This window comes from Cervus canadensis, chromosome 25 (genome assembly GCF_019320065.1).
Source record: "Cervus canadensis isolate Bull #8, Minnesota chromosome 25, ASM1932006v1, whole genome shotgun sequence".
Lineage (NCBI taxonomy): Eukaryota > Metazoa > Chordata > Mammalia > Artiodactyla > Cervidae > Cervus > Cervus canadensis.
In genome coordinates, this window is record NC_057410.1 from 29,232,734 (window position 1) to 29,255,008 (window position 22,275).

Below are 22,275 nucleotides of genomic sequence, written 5' to 3' on the forward strand. Positions count from 1 at the left end.
GTGGGTTTTATTCTGGTGTCTTGCTGTTATTTTTGCACTTTTTATCCCTCAAAAGGATAAGGACCCTGCTTGGGTTTTTAATATAAGCATTTATTCCAGTGAAGATGTTTTCTTCTGTTTTACCACTCCCATCTTTTTCTGTAGCCCTTGAGCCTGCATTGCAGAGTGATCTTAATAATAGCTATAGCAAGCTGGCTGTGCCCTTGGTCCAAAAGAACGGGGATTACAGTTTAAGATGTGTCTGCAAAGTGTAAGCAAGCACTTCCCACTGGAAGGGTACACACGCATACACATGGAAGCAGCAGAATTTGTCTCACTGGGATTCACCTTCCTGGGAATATACCTACACCCTTGTCCAGACATCACTCTCCTGTTTAATAAGGATGGGTGGTTTTTAAGGTCTGTCCTACTACAATCCTTTATAAAGATAGACCTCCTGTTTATGCAGGTTTTAGGTTGGTACTCTTAAATGGTTAGCATCATTTAAAGCATAAAAGGAGCAAGTCATTCAGCGTTTTAGGTAATTTCCAAAGCCCAGGCCTCCTACTTAAACCATGCAAGCTACCCCATTCATTCACCAAGAAAACCCTCAACAGCTGTGCCTGCATGGAGTGGTTATATTTCAAGGTTTTTCACAGGGGTTACAATATGACAGTCCCCACCCCAGTCAGGCACCAAGATAAAACGTAGGGACTTAAAACACCACCCCAATTCTTCAGCCTGAGCCATCACATGCTTTCACAATCTCCTGGCCTCCCCTAGGCCCTAAGCCAGGGCTTGGGCAGAGAAATGGAGGGACAAAGAAATTACATTGCCACCTGAGAAACCTCAGAGGGGAGGACCCCAGCCTTAGCCTCCCTCCTCCCAAGTGCAAAATGTGTAAACAGTAAACAGAAAACAAAAAAAAGTGCAGTCTAAATGGCCCCCTTTCCTGCTCCTTAGGGTTTGGGCAGAAAAAGTAGAGGAACAAGTTGGACTTTCATGTTGCCTCACCACTGGCTGAATTCATTGGGGTGAAGCAGGAAGGGGCCAGTTTGCCCTTAACCATATCTCTAGGGCAGTATTTATCCTTCATTTCCACAGCTGCCAGTGTCCCTAGAGTTTATCAGGTGACTTGGTTAGGGGTCAGTCTCCCTTGAGCCCAACTTAAGGCTGGGACAGCCCTGTCTTTATTGATTATGTGGCGCATATATATTACTTATATAAATATTTCTCTATGTACAGGGATAAGGGTGGCTTTCATGGAGGGAGGGAGGCTGGGGGCCGCAAGGCTTCACCACTGTTGGCGTTGTCCAGTTCAGTGCTGTCACAGTCTGAGTCCTCAGAGCTGGGAGGGCCCTGTAAAAAAGGCAGTGAGGTGAGACTCAGCATCTTGGCAAATAGATTCCTTCAGAATCCGCCACCGAGATCTTTGTAGTAGCAAGTTAGTGATTTTACTGTCTCTAAATACCAGTTGTTCAGGCCATTCTCCAAGGCACCAGACTTTCAGGATTTCCCCCTGGTTGCAATTTATAGGTAGCATGCAAGCAACCTTAGTACTCTAAACCTAGGTTCTACCAGGTGAATATTTGCTCTTCATCTTCAGTATGGGAGAGAACAGCTTCAGCTACAGAGTGACATAGAGGCTAAGGACCTATCTCTCTGGCCTGTGCATCTATCTCCCTAGTGGCTCTCAAATGGTCCAGGTGTCTCCTCCCTGGTCGGTACCTAGTTGGTGTGACGTACCTGCTCCCCTCTGAGTAGGTCGTGGTGTGGGACGGGCAAGGAGCTGGGTTCTGGGCCAGTAACCACCTCAGAAGCTGGTGGGTCCAGTGGGATTTCTGAGCCCTGCGAGCACATGTCATCAGACCGCTCATCTGGCCGCTCATCTGTGTTGGTGCTGCCAACTTCAGGTGTGCCACTGGGGGAAGGCTCACTAGCTGTGCCTTCCTCCCCATCTGATGGATTCTCTGAGCTGAAGGTAGAGAGTGACTGGCGCATTTTCAGGCCCTGAGGCCACCTGTTTGTGGGAACAACCAGGGTAGAGCTTGACTAGACCTCGCAGTTTGGAAAGGGAAGAATGCATTACCTCCTAACTGTCACTCACCTCTGGCTCGAGGTCAGTTCCACTTCACTGTCAACCTCTCCTTCCTCTTCCTCCGACGAGATGCCACGCTTCTATAAGAGACGAGCGGACTGGTCAGAGGAGGAAAGAGACCAGGAACTCAGGATAGGGAAACAAGGTTACAAAGTGTCAGGAAGGGTTAGAGATGAGGAACTGTGGGAGCGACAATGGGGAGGAGGGATGGGAAGAGCTCAGGACGCGTCCCATACTTTACCTGACTTCGGGTGACGGCAGCCCTGTACAGCAGTGCGGCTGGGGTCAAGTGCTGGGACCCAGCCCGGCTTCCTCCCCGTCCCGCCGTCCCTTCCCTTCCAGTTCCCAGCAGCCCTACACCGTCACCAGGTCCTACTGGTGGAGGTGGCTCCCCCTTGGCCCCCCCTGGTGAATCCGGGCTGGTGGAGCCAGGCGCTGAGCCCTCGCTTGGGGGTGTGTCTCCCCGGGCTGGAGGTGGTGAGCCAGGGTCCCCAGCTCCCCCTGTAGCCCCCCGGCCCCGGGCTCCCAGTGCTGCTGACAGCAGATCTGGCGATGATGAAGACATCTTTCGGAGCAGGAGATCATGGTGGAGCCCCCGGAGGGCTGGAGGGCAGGCTTCCCAGGCTGAGGGTCCCCCTCCTAGGCCCACAGGGCTTCCTGGTCCCCCAGGTTCATGGGGTGGCACAGCTGCACGAAGCCCAGGCAGGTCCCCACAGCTGCCCTTGGCGCTGGCCTTGCGGTGACGAGTCTTGCCACGGCGACTCCGTCCTGGTGAGGGGGGGCCCTTAGCACACCCAGGAAGCCCCACCCCACTCAGGGCTGCATCTAGTTTGGGTAGCAAAGACTCAGTCTTGAGGATATCTGGCCTGGTGGGAGAGGGAAAGTGCAAGTTGGAGATTTAACACATTACTTAGGCAATAAGAGGCACCTCTCTCCCACCTAAGTATCATCTTCCTGGCATTCCTGAGCCCTACATCTGTCTCTCCAGCATCCCCTTGCCATTCTGGAATCATGGCACTTGTCAATTCTGGTTGGTCCTACCTTTTGCTGTGGGGCGACAGTTTCTGTGGGACATTCCTCTTCTTGATGAGTTTTTCCATTGTGTTCCCATGCAGCAGGCCCCGGGAAGGGTGTGACTTCAGCAGACCTGGACACCGCCGCTCTAAAGCTTGCTCCCTCCTAAAGACAAAACACCTTAGGCATGTGACCAGGAAGCTGGGCCAAGGCTCAGTAGACTCTGGGAGTCAGGCACAGCTTCAGGAAGATGGGAGTTGGTGCATGAGGGCATGTGTGGTTACCTGAGTAGCTCCCGTTCCTTCAGCTCCAGTTGCAACATAAGGGCATTAAGTTCCATGTACAGGTTGTTGGCTCTCTCCAGTTTCCGCTCATAGTGTTCCCTGATGTCCAGGGCATGTCTGAAATGGGTAGAAGTGTTCAGAGGTGAGCTGGCTTCACCTGCTGCCATCATTGATCCCAGTCTCTGGGAACTGCTCTACTGGCCCTGCAGTTGGTGAAGTCACCTTGCCAAACAGGCACACACCTGAGCTCCTCCCTCCTCCGCATCACCAGCTCCTCTTCTAGGCGGTGCAGACAGGTCCCTTCTGACTTAATTTTTTCAAAATGCAGCTTTACCTCTTCACGCCACTCTGCCTGGGGGTGGAGAGACATTTAGCAGTGAGGGACATCCCTCTACCTGTCAGACCTGTAGAAAGCCTCTGCAGGTGCCTGTGCAGCCGCAAACGTGTGTGGGAGCCTAAAGGATTGGGGCACAGGATCAACCAAGACAGGTCCCAGCCCTTGAAGAGCTGATCTACCCATCCCCAGCCACCCTTCTTCCCAGCCTCCCTTCAAAGGGTATTATTTCTGCAAAGAGAGGGAGCTGGGGCATTCATCTTCCTCTCTACAGCACACCTGGGACTTAAAGTAAGTCTCCTGGGGTGTGGAGAGTACGTCGGCTGAGGCAATGTCCAGATGCAGTAGGATCTGTCGGAATGATGGGCGGTTTCGTGGTTTGCTGTTCCTAGATGGAATGAAGTTTGGGGGGAGAGGCATTTCAGGGAGGTTCAGGAAGGAATTAGAGCACCCTTTCCCAAAGTGTGTCCTGGTCCTGGAGAATCCAACCCTAGAATGTTTGCTGTGACAAAATGATTCCCTGGTCAACTAGTAACAACATGTTACAATCTGTAGTACATCAAAGTCCTGCAGTAAGGAAACCTATTTAATTCTGTCTTCCAACTTGTTTGCCAAAACACACCTTTTTGAGTAACTCCATTAAAAAAACACTTCAGGAAATGCTTAATGAAAGATTAGAAATCTCCCACCTTCCTCCATGGTCTAGGTTCCAAACAAGGATGCGGGGCCCTGGCCTTCCAGGGAGTGTTCTGAGGCAGTCTACCTGAGATCCAACCAGCCACGCTCAGCGGCTGTGCTGGTCCTTCACTGGCACTTCATAAGCACCCTCTATATCAGATATTGCTGTCCCTACTTTGCAGATAAGGAAATAGGTCACATACACCCCTGCAGACTGTTGGTCACTCCACCTTCTCTCAGTTCTTTATCCTAGTGCCCCTGATCCACACTGAATCCTAGGGTCTTGGAGAGCCATATTTGGGAGCACGGTTCCCCTTTCCCTGTTGAGGATTCTGGGCCTGGATGTCTGGATCCTGGGTGCTGGCTAACCATCATCCATACTCCCTTGCTTCCCAGGTGGTCCTTACCAGCACTGGCGAAGCAAGATTTTGAAGCCGTCTGGGCAGCTGGAGGGCACAGGTAGATGGAGACTGTTGCTTCCCACACCCCAGATGATGGCTGAGGAATCTACATCTTTGTAGGGGATCTCACCAGTCAGCAGCTCCCACAGCACCACACCAAAGGACCTAGGGATAAGAGGGGACATCACTTTGGAGGAGGGCCTCTTCCAGAGGCCCTGGTTACTGCAGGCCGATCTCACATGCACTCAGGCCCTGAAACAACCCTCTCCCCAGCACCCGCTGGCCACCTGCGACCCTCAGTCCTCAACCTGGCCCTCACCAGATGTCAACCTTCTCAGACACAGGTTCGTTGCGGATCACTTCAGGGGCCATCCAGGCTACTGTCCCTGCAAAGGACATCTTGGTGCTCTTGTCACTCAGCTCCTTGGAAGTGCCAAAATCGGAGATCTTCACCACATCGTCGTAGGTGATTAGCATGCTGGTAAAGAGTGTAGTCAGCTGGGGTCCGCGCCCCTCCACACGCCTCGTCTAGCTGCAGCAACTCTTTTACTGTTTGAAGTCATTTGGGACACCCAGAAACGGAGGGCTTACCACAGCCCTCTCGAGATAGGGCTGTCACTTGGGGAGGGTTTCTGACATGACTATGTGGACTTTAGAACAGGGTCTGAAAGCAGGGAGATGGCCACATTGCCCTGGGTGGGGATACCTATGGAGACTGCAGACGCTTCTCTCTGCTTGCTCGCTTACTCACTTGGGGGACTTGAGGTCTCGATGGATAATCTTGTGCAGGTGCAGGTAGTTCATGCCGCCGGCGATGCCCATGGACCAGTCAACCAGCAAGGAGGGTGTGACGGGGCGGCCAGCCCGCAGCACCTCATACAGCTGGCCCTGGGCGCAGAACTCCATAAGGATGCAGTAGCAGGGAGCCTGGGTGCACACACCCCTGGGGGCCGAACACAGTGGGATGAAGGCCTCAGCCATCCCAACAGCCCCTTGATTCACACCTGGTACCCCCTTCCCAACTGTGCCGTTTTGGCACCCACTGCAGGAAGATCCCTTGCTACCCAAGTAGGTCTCTGCCCTCAACAGAGTACGCTGAGGGCAGAGTACCACGGCCCCTGCCCTGGACCTTACTTGAAGGTGATGATGTTTGGGTGCTTCAGCTTTCGCAGGTGCTTGATGTCAGTTTCCTTCAGGTCCCGCACCTTCTTCACAGCCACCTCCTCCCCATGGAAGCGCCCCAGGAAGACGGCGCCCTGGGCCCCTGAGCCCACCCACTGCAGGTCCAGGATTTCCTCAAAGGGGACCTCCCAAAGGTCTGTGGACAGGAGGTACAGTGCCATAGGCTCAGAGAGCCACACTCAGGGCCTTGGGGTGGTCAGGCACGGGGGAAAGCCTGGGGTTGGCTGAAATGACTCAAGGAGGGTGAGGTAGAAAAGCACCTAAAATGGGCCAAGAAGATTAGATTTGAGGGGACAGGGGAGGAAATGAAGAGGTGGCCTGAAATAAAGCTGGGGAGTCAGTGGCTGATGGACAAGTAAGGGGCGGGGCCTGGGCTCTGGGGGGCGGTGAAAAGGGTCATTGGGCGACTTTGGTGTGGCTGTCCAAACAGATCTCAGGCTTAGGGAGACAGGGTAAGGGCCCCCTTATGGACACAGCCTACCTTCCTGCTGCTGCTTGTGCTCCGTGGAGTAGGCTTTGCCAATCATGGTCCAGACAGGGCGCAGGCAGCCGAAGAGGCCCTCCAGGAACCCGCTGCCGCTCTGGCACTGGAGCCGCACCTCATCCGCTCGGACCCTGGACGCCCGACTCTCAGGGGACCCAGTGGCTCCCCCTGGGCCCCCTGCATCCTGCTCGTGGAGCTGCAGGACACTGTTGGCAAAAGGCTCAGGGGGCGGCTCTCCACCTGGGGAGGGGCTGGGCCCGCCCCCGCCCTGACCCCCGAGTGGCACTACGTCTCGGAGTACACACTGGGTAGGCGTCAGGTCCTTCTCAGGGGTGCAGTCGGAAGTGTCTGGGTCCAGCTTGCGCATTGATGCCTCGCTCAGGGTGGACACGAAACCCCCAAAGGAAGGGGAGGGTGTGCGGGTCTCATGGAGGCAGGCCATGGCCTCTGGGCCCCAGTGTGGTGGTAAGCGGTGGGCCCTGTGGGAAAAAGAGGGAGGAGCTGTCAAAGCCACAGGTGCCCAGCTCAGGTACATAGAGGCAGAGGCATGAGTTGGGGAGCCAGGCACACAAGAACACCCCTAGAAGTAATGCATAGCTTCAGGTACCCATCTACCTCCAAGTTTCACCTGGGACCCATCTTGGGAAACCTGATACACAGGCTTCCTCTCTAGCATCTACTAGTAACCTAAGTCTTCCTTACTCAGGTATACAGGCAACATACCTAAGTATCACTCTCAGGCAGACACAGCTAACAGCCCTGCTCAGGTAGATACTGGGAAAGTATGTCCCAATCTCAAGTATGGTAACAGACTAGTTCCCTTCTCCCTGTAAGATTACTGTAATCACCTCTGGAAAACATGTTTCTTTCACTTGAGGCTCAGGTGCACACATGTGTTGTAGGAGGGTCTTTCAGATACACAACTTTTACTTTGAGTCTCAATCTTACACACATTAACAGTAACAGGTAGGCCTCCCTCGCACTGAAGCAAACGCAGATGCCACTGCTCAGACTGTGCCGCTCAGGCACTCTCAGATGACATTTCCACCCCTCCTGTGTACATGTGATACACCTGGGCCTCACACTCATGCATTTGATACATGATCCTGCTGAGAGTCTTATCCTAAGGCACACTCAAGGCTCACATCTGGGTCTCTCTCTCAGGTGCTCGCAGCTACACACCTGGGCTGATCCAAGTGACAGCTGATCAGTTCTGTGCCCAGCACAGACACAGAGGGAAAAAGGTAGAAGTCTCCACAGATGATGCAGAAACTGTCAGGACAGGCTGTGCAGCCTACTCACACCCCCCACCCCATCTTATCCCTCCTATTAGTCCAGCTGCTCCCTCAGGGGTCAGTTAGAGAAGGGCCTATCTCCTTTCCTCTTCATTACTCTATCCCCTACTTCCTAGCTTTCCAATCAATGGAGATTTGTCCCAGTTGATAGCTGACCTCAGCCAAGCTGTCTCTGAGCCTTAATTTCTCCAACTGCACAAAGGGATAGACTAGCTATCGTTCAGGTACAGCAGATGTTTCAGCCTGACACCAGAAGTCATCTCATCTTCCATCTCCCACCACATCTTGCCAGTTACCAGATTCTGAGAGGTAAGGATTTCGGAGGCCAAAATTCCTAACAACTACTCAGTATAGTAGGGTTGCTCTTTGACCCCCTGCACTGGAGCTTCTGAGTCACTACTGGAGAGGGGTGGCAGGAATCTACAATAAAAAGGACTCCCTGGGTGGGGATGTATGCACAGAGAGGCTTGGCAGCTCTGATGGGCTCAGTTCTTGTAACCATTTCCAGGCCTCTCAAATACCTAAGTGTTTAACAAGCACCTGAGGTGATTCTTATGCCTGGCACATCGGGAAAGACCAGAACCAATGCCTTACTAGTTTCTCTTCTCTATTCCACATTACTGCCTTAATTCAGGCCTCATTAGCTGTCACCTGACCTAGGACAACTGCCCCTTGAATGGTCTCCCCAAGTTCTTCCAAGACCCTCCTCCACCCCATTCTCCACCACCCTTTAGAAGGATCTTTCTAAAGCACAAGTTGGCCTTTTGGAGCTCCCCTTTACTTCAAACCCTCTAGTAGCCCCTCCTTGGTCCTGTAGCCTCACCTCCATGCTCTTGGTCCCTCCCCAGCCTCACTATCCACTGCTGTTCATACCCAGGCCATACTGAACTGAGACTGTTCCCTAGATTCATCAGGTGTTTGGGTCAGGACACCTAATGAGAATGGCTCACACTTACGGAAAGCTACCACCCACACTAGCCTCTGTTGTAGGTTCATTAGCTTATTTAATCCTAAAATCTCTTAACTTAGGTGTGTAAGTTACTCGCATTTGACAGAGGTATTAGAGGTTTTGAATGACCTGCCCAAAGTACTTCAGCTAGGATGAGGCTCCAGCTCAGTGCCCAGTCGTTCTCAGTCTGGAAGGTGCTTCTCACACACCATCTGTTGTCCTCCAAGTCTCACTTCATCCTGGAAGTGGCCCCCCTCCCCATGCTCTGAGTTAATGTCCCTTCTTAGCTGCGCTTCCTCCATCATGGCTCCCATGATCCTGGAGGCACAGTGCGGTCGGGCGTCTGGTTCCTTTGAGAGCCTGTACTCCTGAGAGTTACGACGCAACATGGGATCCCAGGGCTTCCAACAGCATCCAGAGCGCATGAAGGTGCCCAGTTAGGTGCAACCACTGCTCTACGCATCCGAGGATCGTCCTAAGGACCACATGTACACTACGCAAGCATTAGCTCCCAGGGAAGGAGGTATTATTATAGGTCTCTTTACACTCTTGAGAAAACCGAGGCTCAGAAAGATGAAATTCCAGCCTCTGGACCCCCAACATATCCTGCGAGATAACGGCGGCTTCAAGAAGTGAGATGCACATAGTAAGACAAACGGCAGGCCAAGCAACGTGCCAATTCGCTGGAGAATCCCAGGGCTTTTGCCTGCGCCCCCTCAAGCCGGCCGCCCCTTTGGACCGCTGAGAACGAAGTCTGGGGCTCCCGGCGCTCTGCCCGGGCGGGTCTGCAGGGAGGGCTGGCGGAACTGGGGCGCTCAGACAGCTAGCAGCCAGAGTGAGGGCGGTTCGCAGCGGAGAGGAAGGGGTTACGGCCCCAGCGCCCCCTCCCCCTTCCCGACCTCCTTCCTGGCCGTCACGTGGAGCGGGGCTGGGGGCGGGGCGGGGGCCCGGCCGCGAGAGGAGGGGGTCCGGGAAGGGACGCAGCGGGTTGGGGGAAGCGCTGGGCGCTGCGGCGTAACCATGACGACTGGACCCGAGGCGGCGCGTGAAGTCACCGGGACAAGATTAGCCCGAAGTCACGTGAGCGGCGACCGCGGGGGTGGGGCCGCGCCCGGGCCCCGCCCCTGACCTGGGCTGGCCCACGTGCTGGTTGCGGGTTCGCAGGCAGGGACCACCGACCCCAGCTACCCACCACCTCTGCGTCCCGTCTTCCCCATGTCCACCCCCGTCCCCGAGTGCAGCGGAGGGAGAGCTGTGGTGGTGAAGAGAGGGGACTTGGGTCGGCATTGAGGGTGCGGTGCCGTAGAGAAAGCAGGAAATGGGAAAACGGGGAGACTGGGCAGGAGAAAGGGCGAAAGGCAGACCAGAAAAGGCGGGCCTGTCTAGCTGAGAAATAGAAGAGCGTGAAACGCAGGGAGAGGCAGTTCTAAGAAGGATGGGCTGAAAAACTGATTTGGGAAGCAAAGGACACGGAAAAAGGAGCTGAATGAAAGGGGTTTCAAAAACAGGAGATCTGTGCCCTCCCCGATTCCTTTCCTATTTAGAAGCTGAGTTCTAAGTAGGTACAACACCTGGCTTTTTAAAGGAATTTTTCAGCCTTCATCTGGTGTTTGGCAACCAGGAGGATTAGGCATAGAGAGGGTGACACGCTCTACGACACTTGAAGCTGATCTTTCCTCCAGCTGCCCAGGTCTCCCCAGGGGGCCCTCCTGTATCCAGGGCCGGCAGCTGGGGAGAGAGAGAAGCCATTTCACCTGTTTGTCTTTTCGGGCAGTGGAAGAAGCTGAAGAAGTAGTGGATGGGACCAAAGAAAAGGGAGAGAACCCAGCCAGGCTCAACCCACCCTTTCCCCGTTCTCAGGCTAATGACAGCTCTTACAGATTGACCTGAAGGAGTGAGTGCATGTGCGTGTGTGTGGTGAGGGGAGTGGAGGTGGCGGAGCTTGGGCCCCAGGGAATTCTAGTAAAGGAGAGATTCCTGTCTCCCAGCACACACCCTCTCTCTGTGTCCTTTATCTCTGACCTGCCAGCTGTGTCCCACTGCCCCCCAGCTGGGCCTTGGCGCCGAGGCTTTGGAGGGGGATATCATGGCTAGGAGCCCCTGGCCCAGACACTCGGTCACCCTGGGGGAGGGGAACTGTCTCCCTGGCCATCAATTATGCAGAGCATGGGGGAAGGGCTGGGATGTGACAGGAGCGGGTGGATCTGTCAGTCATTCTGTCAACCATATTTATCAAATGCTCACTGTGCAGAACTCTGCTTCAGATTGGGTATGGACACAGAGTGGTCTGTAAATTATGCAAAAGAGGCTCTTTGGACACCCTGGGAGGCCCCAAATCAGTTTCAGTTACCAGATTCTCTGTTTGCTGGTGGTACTGTGGGGGCAGGGAGTACCTCCCCCTGCCCCCACCTTGGTTCTCCTGCCTGAGAGGCTGGAGGCCTGTGGCAAGGCAACCCTTTAAGTCCTTTCTCTCTCCCTCCTGTTTAACAGCAGAATGTCAACACCAGGCTGCTTGTCTGGCTGTCTTGGGGGTTCAGTTGAGAGGCCAGGCCATCTGTCTAAGTCTTGGGCTCCCATAATGAGCCCTCGCCACTGTCTTGGACTCTTGTTTTGCACTCAGGAAAGGGAGGAAGATTCCCTGTCTCTCTTGAGTGGGGGAGTAAGGAATGTCTTCCCAGGGAAAGGAGACCCAAGACTTGGGACGGGGAATTATCTCCGTGCACGCTTTGAGATCCTGAGAGAATAAAGGACTCTAACCCCTCCTGGCCAAGGCTCCTGGCCACTTGGCTGCAGCTTTTGTTTTGCTTATAGAATCCATGCTCCTGGCCCCAGGATTATTTTCAGCTGGAAAGAACTACAGCTTTTCTGTTGTGTCCTCCTGAGGGGGGGAATGCCTTCCCCTGAGAGCCAGGGTAAAACTGGAGATCACCCCTAACTCCAGGCCCCCAGCCTCACACAGGTCCAGCCCCTAAACCTCTAGCCAGCACCACCTCTTCTTCCGGTAGAGTGGGTACCGAAAGGGCTGGGAGGGGGCAGTACTGCTTAGGAAAAAAGGAACCAGCTTTGGATTTGGAGAGATCAGAACTAGAACCTTGGTTTTGTCACAAATTAGTTTAAGGACCATAATCCCTCTGGGACTCCCAACCCTACCTTATGGGGTAGGGAGGGTTAAGTAAGATGATGTAGGGAATGCCATGAGCACAGTGCCGGGCTCCTGGCTTTGTCTTTCTGGTTGGCTGGACACCACGTCTTTCTCTGTAGATTCTGGAGTCTGGAGAGGCCGTCTCTTCTCTCTGGTCAGGAGGGAGACTTGGGTCTCCAACCTTCTATTTCCCCAGGACATAACTTGTTTTCAGGTCCCTGGGGAACCAGGTCCCAATGGCAGTGGTGTGCCAGAGCCCCCCGTCCTTCCTCTGCAAATCCTTATATCCCACCTCCTCTGAACTGAGGAGGAAGGCCTCCTTCTCTGCACCCTGTCCTCACCCCATGGCTCTCGTGGCCCAGGATCACCCCTCAGCCCTACCGTTAAGGTGTAAGGAGAAGGGGAGGCAAGGAGCAAGGTATGGTGGGTCACAGGGGTCCCTGCTACTCAGGACTTCAGGTGGGCCTGGAAGAAGTTCTGCATATTTTTAACAAATTGTTTCTGAACCAGGTGCTATTGAAAAAGATCTGGAAGGACAGATACCAATGTATAACCATTTCTAAGTAGATGGAATTGTGGGTATTTTATTAAGAAATTTAAAAACCTATTTTAAGTTGAAAAAGAAGAAACAAAAATTACAGAATGTCTATTATCGATTTCTGTCACTCAGCCTTGGACAGTAAGATAGGGAGGGAGGATGGATGGCTGGAGAAGCAGAGTGGCTTGGTTGAGGTCCTGTCTCTGCTCTTGACCGCAGTCTCCAGCTGGGTGACCTGGAGTACGAGACTTTTTTTTTGGCCGCGTGGCATGAGGCATGTGGGATCTTAGTTCCCTGACCAGGGATTGAACTTGTGCCTCCTGTATTGGGAGCGTGGAGTCTTAACCACTGGGCCGCCTGCAAAGTCCCTGCCTGAGACTTAACAAACCTCAGTTTCTTCATCTCTAAATGGGAACAGTGCTCACTAATTCACACGGTGGCAATGCAAGCTATCACGTGGGTAAGAACACAGGCTCTAGGTCAGACAGACCTGGATTCAAATCCTAAACTCTTTGGCCACTGATTTTTTTATTTTGAACAAGTTACTTCTTTAAGTTTCAGTTTCCTCATGCCTAAAATAGAGATTATGATCACACTAACTCTCAGTATTGTTATGAGCGGTATTGAGATAATCCAAATAAAGTTCGTGGGCCTGTTACCTGGCATACAGGAAGCTCCCTATAAATATTAGCATATGGAAAGCACCTAACAAGCAGCAGTAGGTTTTTTATAAAGGGTGTCCCTTCCCTTCTTTCCCCTGTCTGTCTCCTCAAAGCAAGAGGCAGAGGGGATGGTACAGATGGAGAGGGAGTTGGGTAAACATAGGGGATAGAAAACGGAAGAAAGAAAGAAGGAACCAGAGGAAGATCCTTAGTCTACTCTGGAGTAAGCACCCCTGCCTCCTCATCACCTTTCTCCAACACACGGCTGCCCCTAGTTCTTCTGGGAGCAAATGAAGCAGACAGACCAGTGTCTGTGGCCAGCCATTGTGAAGCTCCCGGGTCCCCTGCTGGCGTCATTTCCACACTATCCTCTGTTCTGCCCCAACAGGGACTCCTGAAAGGGTTGATTCCCTAATCCTTTCTTTCTCCCAGCCCAGCAGGGCAAGGTGGAACTGCCTGTGCTAAGTCACAGGGCGAGTCCAGGGTAGCGGGTACTAGAATTTAGGGTCCTCTTCCTGGCAAAGCCAGAGTAGCACGTCATCACCTGTCAGGGAGGAACCTACAAACAGCAGTCAGATTTTAGATGGGTTCTGCCTTCCTTAGCTGGAAGGACACCCAGGAAGTCCTGAGCCACTTTATGTAAACTTCTTGACTCCTGCCCTTAACTGGGTTGAATTACAGGATGGATACTTAGTTGCTTGTTTTCACAAGTGCTGGCATTAGTGTCTCACACCACTGGTCTTCCCAGCATCCCCTGGTCCCCATAGTGAGTGAGTGGATGGGTGGCCGGCTAGAGAGGGCAGAATTTTTTTCCACCCTTAAGTGTGAGATAGGAGAGAGCAGGCCCTAAAGCTTCAGAGACACTTCAGTGTCTGGACAGGAAGACCCAGGGCTTTTACTCAGGTCCTTTCCTTCCTGAATCCCTCCTACTTGCCTTCCCTAGGTATGACCCTCTGGCTGAAAAATCAGAGCTCTCAAAGCCATGGAGTCCATTCTGTGAGCTGGAAGGGAAATGGTGTTTACAGGGAGGAACTGACTGTGGCTTGAGAGGACCCTGAGTGCGGGAGGGACCTCGTGTGCACCCCTTCCTAAGGCCCTGACCTGCTCTCCTCCCAAGAGGGAGCAGGTGAGGGAGCTAAATGGTGGGACTTTTCCTTCAGTTCTAAGGGACACCCCACTATTTCCTTCCACTGTCCATGCACACTCTGACCCCTTAGCCAAGGCCATGGTTAGAGGAGTTTTAACTCTGTGGAAAGGATTCTTGCTTATTTTTAGGGCAAGGAGTTTAAGGAGTGTGTAGGGGAAAGGCAAGAGGTTCATGAAAGGCCTGGACTGGGGAAATGGGTTAGGGGAGCCAGAGCAGATGGAGATGGAGAAGGGAGAAAGCCATATAAGGATGGGGGAGGGGAAGATGACCATCACCTGGGCATCCAGGAACAGGTGCTGTCTGCCTATAATCCTCAGGTCCAGCCTGCAAAGTGTGCCTGTGCGCGGGCGAGGGGTGGGGAGGACGAGTGAGGGACCCATGAGGCCTTGTCCTTCCTCTCCTTCCCTGTGGGGCTGAAACTCTTCCTCCTCCTCCTTTCCTCTCCCCCTTCCTGAGGGTGAGTGGGAGGAGAGGAAGATGTTCTCTTGCCCGCTGTCCTTTACGTCTGTCCCCCAATCATCCCCCCCACCCCCATCCCATACACTCCTTTCCAGCTTTGGAGGCCCTTGCCTCCAAGCTGGGCCGCGGCGTCCCTCGGCTCGGTTCCCCTCCTTCCCATCCCCATAAGCGGCGGGTCCAGGTCCCCAGTTCCTCCATCCCGTCTCAGCATCCCCGCGCCACCCTCCCCACACCCCGCCACATCTTGCGTCCCGACCCTCCCTGGTACCTGGATCCCAGGACCCAGACCCATCCCTGCCCCCCACCCTCCACAACTCGGCCCGGCTCTCACCTCGGGGGCTCCGCGGCCGCAGCACAAAAGGCGGCGCTGCTGCAGCTCGGCTCCGGATGCTGCTCCCGCCTCCTCCTCCTTCTCCTCCTCCTTCCCGCCTCCCCCCGCTGCCCTCGACCGGACCAGGGGCGCCGTCACAGCCGATGCTCGTGAGGTGTCCGGGTGCACGGGTGTGTCAGTTCCAGCTTTCTCCCCCCACCCCCCGACCCCAAACCCCGTCCTCACACGGCTTGAACTCCCGCTCCTTCCGAGGCCCCCGCCCCAGGCCCCCCGGGACGGACACGCCCTGAGCGGGGGATGCTGCGCTGGAGCCACGGCCTCTTAAAGGAGCCCGCTGCTGCCATCCGGCACACTCCAGGCTAGTCCCTGGCCCGTCTGGTCCTCGCACCTCCCTGCTGGCGGTGACCTGGAGCGATCCCACCCCCGACCTTAAGCCCTATGACCGGTCTTATAGGCTCCCTCCTATACCCTGAGACAGCAACCCCTCAGATGGGAACCCCCTCCTCCGCTCAGCGCTCTTGCATCGCTCCCCCTGTCAAACGATCTTGCCTGTCTTCTTTTCCCTAATTGCCACCACTCCAGGTCCACCAATTGGAATCCAGTCAGCTCAACGCCCCGTCCCTTTCCAGTGTTCCTGGATGACCCCTCGTTTTTATTCCAAGATTCCATCGGACCTCTAGCCCCGCACGGAGCAAGCCCATCTCGTCTCTGACCCATTCCCAGAACCCTCATTAGAGTCAGACAGACATTTTTCGTAATTTCTTTCTCTACAAGGTCACAAAAATTTCCCTACATCTTTCACGTCAGTGGCTGTGAGACTTTGGCAAGGAGGAAATGGAACTCTGGGACCCAAAAATACGGGTTCTGTTCCTTACAGATTAGTCGATTAATCTTAAGAGGCCAGAATTCTCTCTTGCCCTCTCTTTAGCTGAGACCCGGGCCACAGGCAGAGGGAATGAGACCACTATTTGCCTTAGTCCTTCTAATCTTGTCCCTTATAGCTTGATTCTCAGGCCCCGGAGGGTATCTCCTAGCGTAAGGGGAAAAGGTGTAGGTCCATTCTAAAAAGGCTTTAGAAGATAAGCGGAAATCGACAGGCTGCAGAATTAATGAGAAGGGTGGTGAAGGACAACACAGGAAAAAGAAGCAGGTTCTGTAAGACGAAGGCCCGAGAGCCAGACGATTAGGCCAAAGGCTGAGGGCTAACTGAGACTGAGGTGCACTAGGATTTACAACTGCCCCAGCTCAGAGGGGCAGAAAATAGTCGCCTCCCGCGTCCAGGCAGGGCCCACCCTCCCAGACTGCAAAGAGTCAGCAACAGACAGCGGCCTCTCACCTGGGCCAATCACAACCTTTTCTCAAGAAAGAGGCGGAGTCAGGAGGGTTGACTCTTCCCTTGTCCCCGCCCCTTTAGATAAGGTAACCAATCGCCATCCACCTGGAGCGAGCACGTAAAATCGGGAATAGCCAATTATGCCGCGAAACTTTTCGCGCATGCTGCCTCCCAGCTGCGACAAAGATGGCGCTCGAGCTCCTGGGTTCTGTAGTTTTCTCGGTACCCGAAGCATTCCCTCCCCACCTTCCTAGGCTCGTGTTCGCCCTTACTGCCCCGCCCCCAGCCACTTCCACTCTACTCGTACGCATGCCCCGAGCCCGAGCCCCGGGGCGAGGAGACGCGGAAGGAAGGAGGCGGGACGTTGTTAAAAACAAAAAAACAAAAAAACCATCCTCAACTCGGAAAGCGACAGTGGAAGGGTCCACTCCTCCCAGAAGGCGGTGCTGCCTGCCTGAACGAACCACGCGGAGGGTTGTGGGGCGGATAGCTCCCCTCCTGATGGAGACTCATAGAGTCCGGTGGGCGGGGGAACTCCATATCCCAGCATGCCCCGCGGCGGGCCCGACCGGCCGCGACTTGGGGCTTGGCCCCGGCCCTAGCTCGTCGGCGGTGTATTGGGGAGCGTGGAGGCTGCAGTCACGGTGGCGCCTGCGGGGACGGAGGAGGGAATGAGTGAAGAGGAGCAGGGCTCCGGCACTACCACGGGCTGCGGGCTGCCCAGGTGAGCCGCCTGGTACCGATCCCTGCAGGGCGCAGAGCTTGGCGCCGTGCGGAGGGAGTAGCGGCGCGGCCCCAGCATGCACCTGGCCTGCGGGTTGTTCCCGGCAAGCACTGGGGTAGTGGGCCGTGGTTCCCGGCATGCACCCCGGCAGTGGCCACTGCCTCCAGCTTTAGCTAGTTGGGGTTGGCCCGGTTCCCAGACTGCACTGGGGCACTGGGCTTTATGCCCCCGACATTCAGTGCATTTGGTGGGTACTGGGTTCCTGGCCTGCACTGTGTCAGGGGACATGCACTTCCAACCCGCACTGGGGTACGGGATCCCCCGCCCTAACTGAGACAGGAACAGTGCTTTCCCCGCTTGCCCTGGGGCAGTGGACCCTGCTTTCCCAGCCTGCACCTCTACTCCACTTGAACCCAGCCAGTGGCTGCCTGAGGTTTCCTGGACCCTATGTCCCCCATAGTGTGCATGGGTCTGATAATGGCAGTGCTTGGCCAGGTGGGTGCAGAGGGGAGGTGTGATGAAGGGTCTGTGCCCCTCCCCCAGTATAGAGCAAATGCTGGCAGCCAACCCGGGCAAGACCCCGATCAGCCTTCTGCAGGAGTATGGGACCAGAATAGGGAAGACGCCCGTGTACGACCTTCTCAAAGCCGAGGGCCAAGCCCACCAGCCTAATTTCACCTTTCGGGTCACCGTTGGCGACACCAGCTGCACTGGTGAGGAAGGCTTGGGCAGCCTGGCTGGGGTGTGCATTCACAGGGCCCCATTGGCTTTATTGCTTGGAGTCTCTTCATGGTCCTCTTCTCCAAGACCAGTGAGGGAAGGAGAGATTTTAGGGGAAAAATCACTGACTGGATTGGGAGAACAGGTCTGTGAGGAGGTACCTAGGACTTAGGAGAGTTAGAGGAGCAAGCAGGACTGCCACAGTGATCGGGCAGATCGTTGTCATCCTAGAGGAAAAAGGAGGTAAATCGAAATCTCAGTGCAGCATTTGGGGAAGTGAGAGCCTGCTGTGCTGGACTCGGTTCTAGGTGCTTAATCAAGTTCCCACTTAATCTTAAACCTTGGTCGAACCCAGTGATGTAGGTGGTAGTATTTTCATGTTGAGTGTGAGGAAACCAAGAGAGAGAGATTCAAGGGCTGGGGCAAGGTCGCAAGCCTAGTAGATGGCAGAACCAGGCTTTGACTATGGAGCCTACATTTTTTCTATTTTCCCAACAATCTCTATTGAAAGAAAGTGCTCCCCAGAGGACAGTAGGGCAGAGAAAAAACTTCCAGGTGGCTAACCTCAAGGACAGTCAGTTCTACCTGGCATGACTTGATTTGGGGAACTTGTGGAAAGATAAGGGCCCTTCCTTCCAGCAGTTAGAGTAACACTTCCAGCCTTGGGTAAGGGGAGGTTGGTGAGATGGGGCTTGGTTGACTCCCTCTGGCTGCGAGGAGAGAGGCTGTGGGATGCTGGTTTCTCTTCCATCCTTCTAGTGACCTCCAGTATTGCCCACACCCCCTCTCTCAGGTCAGGGCCCCAGCAAGAAAGCAGCCAAGCACAAGGCAGCTGAGGTGGCCCTCAAACACCTCAAAGGGGGGAGCATGCTGGAGCCAGCCCTGGAGGACAGCAGGTGAGGGAGGAACGGCCGAGGATCCTAGAGGCTCTGTCAGGAACCCAGGCCCCTGCGTCAGCCCCTCTGCCCCATAGGCTTCACTTGGTGACACTGAACTGCCTTGATGTGGCTGCTTCCTGAGAGCTTCCTCTGAAACCCGAGCAGGATGCTTCCAGGGCTCCTGCTGCTGTGAGGGATTCCGGGAGGCAGTGGCCAGCCGCAGTGTGGGGTTGTGGCTGTGGTTTGGGTCCCAGGTTGGGCCTGGGGAGGGAGAGGGGTGGAGGCTGAGGCTGGAGGGGGTTGCTCTCCAACATACTTCTCTCCAGCAAGATGTTGTTCCCTCTTCCACACTCAGGTTGGCGTTGTTTGCTCCCACAGTTCTTGGGTAGGAAGAAACACCCTTCCCACTTTTTTTTAGTATTTTTCGTCAAGTGTTTGACACCAAAAGATCTCAGGTGGAACTGGTGGTTGAGCTTCTCTGAGTTTTTGGCTTCAGTGGGAAGAGATTTTCTTAGGGGAGGGCAGGTCAGGAGGACCTGGGTTCCCCACCTTTTATTCCCCACCACCACCCCATGTGGGTGTGAATCAAAGGCCCCCTTCCCCTCGGGAAGTTCTTTTTCTCCCCTAGACTCTTCACTGCCTGAGGACGTGCCGGTTTTTACAGCTTCAGCGGCTGCTACTCCCGTTCCATCTGCTGTCCCAACCAGGTATCTTGTCTCCCCTGACTGCCTGAGGAGGGTGGAAAGGGGTCCTGGCTCCCGGCCTCCCAGCCCTTAGACCCAGGCTGGTCAGGCATGAGGAAGTCTGAGAGTGAACAGAGGATGGAATAGTTGGGGACCAGAGTTTGAAGAATTGGCACCAGCTGGTAAGCTGTTGAGACAGGAGGTAATTTGTAATCTGGCAGTACCATGTGGATGGTATTTGACCACGTTAAAGGTCTTGCTGGTCCCATTTTCTTCTAAATTGGCCACATGATGGTTCTGTGTTTGAGTCCCATCAGGTGTTTCTGGGGACTGGATATACCCTCCTCTCTAGTGTCCTGTCTAGGTGATGATCAAGTGTTCCAGAAAATCAAAATGAGCCTGGGACCTGAGGAGACCTTGCCGGGGGGAGGGGGATGGGGAGGGGGAGGGGGGGGCGGGCTTGATGTTTGGAGAGACAGCTGCCTGCCTGGTGGGGAGCAGGGAGATGGTAGTGGGGAAAACAAGAGCAGGGCGGAGGACTCCTGGGCAGCTGCAGAAGGAGCCAGCCCCCTCAGCTTTGGCCCTGGGCCCTTTGTCCTTCAGGAGCTCCCCCATGGAGGTGCAGCCCCCAGTCTCTCCTCAGCAGTCTGAGTGCAACCCGGTCGGTGCTCTGCAGGTGTGCTACACCCTCATTTCCCGTGCCTGCCTGCCTGCCTGCCTTCGCTTGTACCCGGGGCTGTGGGGGAAGCTGATGGGGGTGGCTACCCTGTTCTGAGGGCTTTTCCCACCCACCTCCCTTTATTCCTCCTCTAACCTGGAACCTGAGACTCCCAGGATGGGAGGGGGAGAGGATGTGAGGACGCCTCTCTCACGTTCTTGCGCACCCTTGTTTCTCCCTTCCAAGGAGCTGGTGGTGCAGAAAGGCTGGCGGTTGCCTGAGTACACGGTGACCCAGGAGTCTGGGCCAGCCCACCGCAAAGAGTTTACTATGACCTGCCGAGTGGAGCGTTTCATTGAGATTGGTAACTGGGCGGAGGGGAGTGCTTGTAGTGACTACCCCGCAGCACTCCAGCCCTGGCCACGGGCAGCTCCCAGCTTCTCTCTACGCTCCTGGCTGAGACCCTGGCTTGCCTGCTGCTTCCTTGCACCCTTTCTTGCCCTCCTCTTCTGGCCGGCCAGGTTCTCGGGTGCCTGGCAGGTCCTGAGCCAGGGGACCCTCAGCCCGAGTTTAAGCTGGGTGGAAGCAGTGGGTCTATTGGGAACCGTCATTCAGCAGCCCTCTCCCCTGTGCAGGCAGTGGCACTTCCAAAAAGCTGGCAAAGCGTAACGCAGCGGCCAAAATGCTGCTTCGAGTGCACACAGTGCCTCTGGATGCCCGGGACGGGAACGAGGCAGAGCCCGAAGACGATCACTTTTCCATTGTGAGTGGCTTGTGGGCCATGCCCCGTGCTCCATCCTCCATGCCAGGGCAGGGCACTGAGGACTCAGGTCTGTGACTTGGAAGTGAGCCTCCTGGGCCCCAGGCCTCCTTCTGCCCATTTTCCTTCTGGACCCAGGGATCCTTGAGCCCCCTTTCAGCCTCAGCTGTAGGCCTGCGTGGTGAGTGCTTTGGGGGAGGGAGCTGGCCCAGGGCAAGGGACCTGTAGGCTTCTCTTATCGGAATAAGGAAGACTGCCTGACCGTCTGGTCCACAGTCTAGTCGTTAGAGGGGGCCACACTGGGGTTGGGCTTCCTGGGTGGCTCAGTGGTAAAGAATCCGCCTGCCAAGCAGGAGACACGGGTTTGATCCCTGGATCAGGAAGATCCCCTGGAGGAGGAAATGGCAACCCACTCCAGTATTCTTGCCTGAAAAATTCCATGGACAGAGGAGCCTGGTGGGCTATAGTCTGTGGGGTTGCGGGAGAGTCGGACACGACTTAGCGACCAAACAATCCAGGGATTGCCTGGCAGGTGGGGCTCAAACAGGAGGAAGCATTCTTCGGGCTTTTCTCTCCTTGGGCATAGACTGTCTCTTCATTGCCTGGTTTCAGAGCCTGTGGCTGCATCCTTCCCCCTGTCCCTGTCTTGTCAGGGTGTGGGCTCCCGCCTAGATGGACTTCGGAACCGGGGCCCAGGCTGCACCTGGGATTCTCTGCGGAATTCGGTGGGAGAGAAGATCCTGTCCCTCCGCAGCTGCTCGCTGGGCTCTTTGGGCGCTCTGGGCCCTGCCTGCTGCGGTGTCCTCAGTGAGCTATCTGAGGAGCAGGCCTTCCATGTCAGCTACCTGGATATTGGTATGGCTAGTCGGGGGCCGGGGGACAGTGGGGACTAGACCAGAGCAAGTACGGATGGGAGTGAGGGTTCGGGAGGGCATGAAAGGGACATGGGCCGCCCCAGCGCTGCCTTCCTGCCCGACACTGCCTCCCTCTTCTCTCGGTCTGCAGAGGAGTTGAGCCTGAGCGGGCTCCGCCAGTGCCTGGTGGAGCTGTCCACACAGCCGGCCACTGTGTGCCATGGCTCTGCCGCTACCAGGGAGGCCGCCCGTGGCGAGGCTGCGCGCCGTGCCCTGCAGTACCTCAAGATCATGGCGGGCAGCAAGTGAAGCTCCGGCGGGACTCATGAACTACAGCCTCCGCTCCCTGCTCTTCCTGCCCCCGGCCTGTGCGCCCGCCCAGCGCTGGTACCCCCTGGAGGTGCCACCTCTACCTCTGACACAGACTGCAGGCTGAGGGGGGCACAGGGCCAGGAGCCAGGGACCACAGGGCCTCAGCTGGCCCCAGTTCTGCCGTCATGTAACTGGTGATGACCAAGGGGAATGAAATTGGGGGCTCTCCTATTAGAGCCCCAAATAAATGTGCTGCTTTTTGGATTCTTCAGTCCTGGTCTGTTTCCCTGAGTGGTCAGCTTCAGAGGGGGTTAGTGCAAGGTCACGTCCCCGGTGCGCCCCCCCCCCCCACTTTCCTCCCCACACGTCCCCATGT

The 22,275-nt window shown here is 55.3% G+C and overlaps 2 protein-coding genes across 6 annotated transcripts; one reads left to right on the forward strand and one right to left on the reverse strand.

The window, feature by feature from the left end:
- Positions 1–600: 600 nt before the first annotated feature.
- MAP3K12 (mitogen-activated protein kinase kinase kinase 12) lies at positions 601–15,203 on the reverse strand. Of its 3 annotated transcripts, XM_043447447.1 has the most exons (15): positions 14,978–15,203; positions 6,760–6,933; positions 6,452–6,660; positions 5,923–6,106; positions 5,540–5,731; positions 5,108–5,266; positions 4,795–4,953; positions 3,989–4,097; positions 3,618–3,727; positions 3,376–3,492; positions 3,119–3,256; positions 2,319–2,943; positions 2,087–2,157; positions 1,726–1,999; positions 601–1,338 (listed from the first exon to the last, which is right to left on the reverse strand). In XM_043447447.1, the coding sequence occupies exons 2-15, from the start codon at positions 6,894–6,896 to the stop codon at positions 1,240–1,242; spliced, it is 2,583 nt and encodes an 860-aa protein (XP_043303382.1). In that variant the 5' UTR covers positions 6,897–6,933; positions 14,978–15,203; the 3' UTR covers positions 601–1,239. The 3 variants fall into 3 exon arrangements, with proteins under 3 accessions (XP_043303382.1, XP_043303381.1, XP_043303380.1); XM_043447446.1 differs by having other exon boundaries at positions 6,452–6,933; XM_043447445.1 differs by lacking the exon at positions 14,978–15,203 and adding an exon at positions 14,463–14,649 and having other exon boundaries at positions 6,452–6,933.
- A 1,436-nt stretch (positions 15,204–16,639) lies between these two features.
- TARBP2 (TARBP2 subunit of RISC loading complex) lies at positions 16,640–22,170 on the forward strand. 3 transcript variants are annotated; one of them, XM_043447474.1, is made up of 9 exons: positions 16,640–17,034; positions 17,578–17,747; positions 18,548–18,650; positions 19,244–19,339; positions 19,919–19,991; positions 20,220–20,337; positions 20,609–20,736; positions 21,387–21,588; positions 21,739–22,170. In XM_043447474.1, exons 1-9 carry the CDS (start codon positions 16,982–16,984, stop codon positions 21,894–21,896), a joined length of 1,101 nt encoding a protein of 366 aa, XP_043303409.1. In that variant the 5' UTR covers positions 16,640–16,981; the 3' UTR covers positions 21,897–22,170. The 3 variants fall into 3 exon arrangements, with proteins under 3 accessions (XP_043303409.1, XP_043303411.1, XP_043303410.1); XM_043447475.1 differs by lacking the exon at positions 16,640–17,034 and adding an exon at positions 17,142–17,281; XM_043447476.1 differs by lacking the exon at positions 18,548–18,650 and having other exon boundaries at positions 16,839–17,034; positions 19,261–19,339.
- The last annotated feature ends 105 nt before the right edge of the window (positions 22,171–22,275 follow it).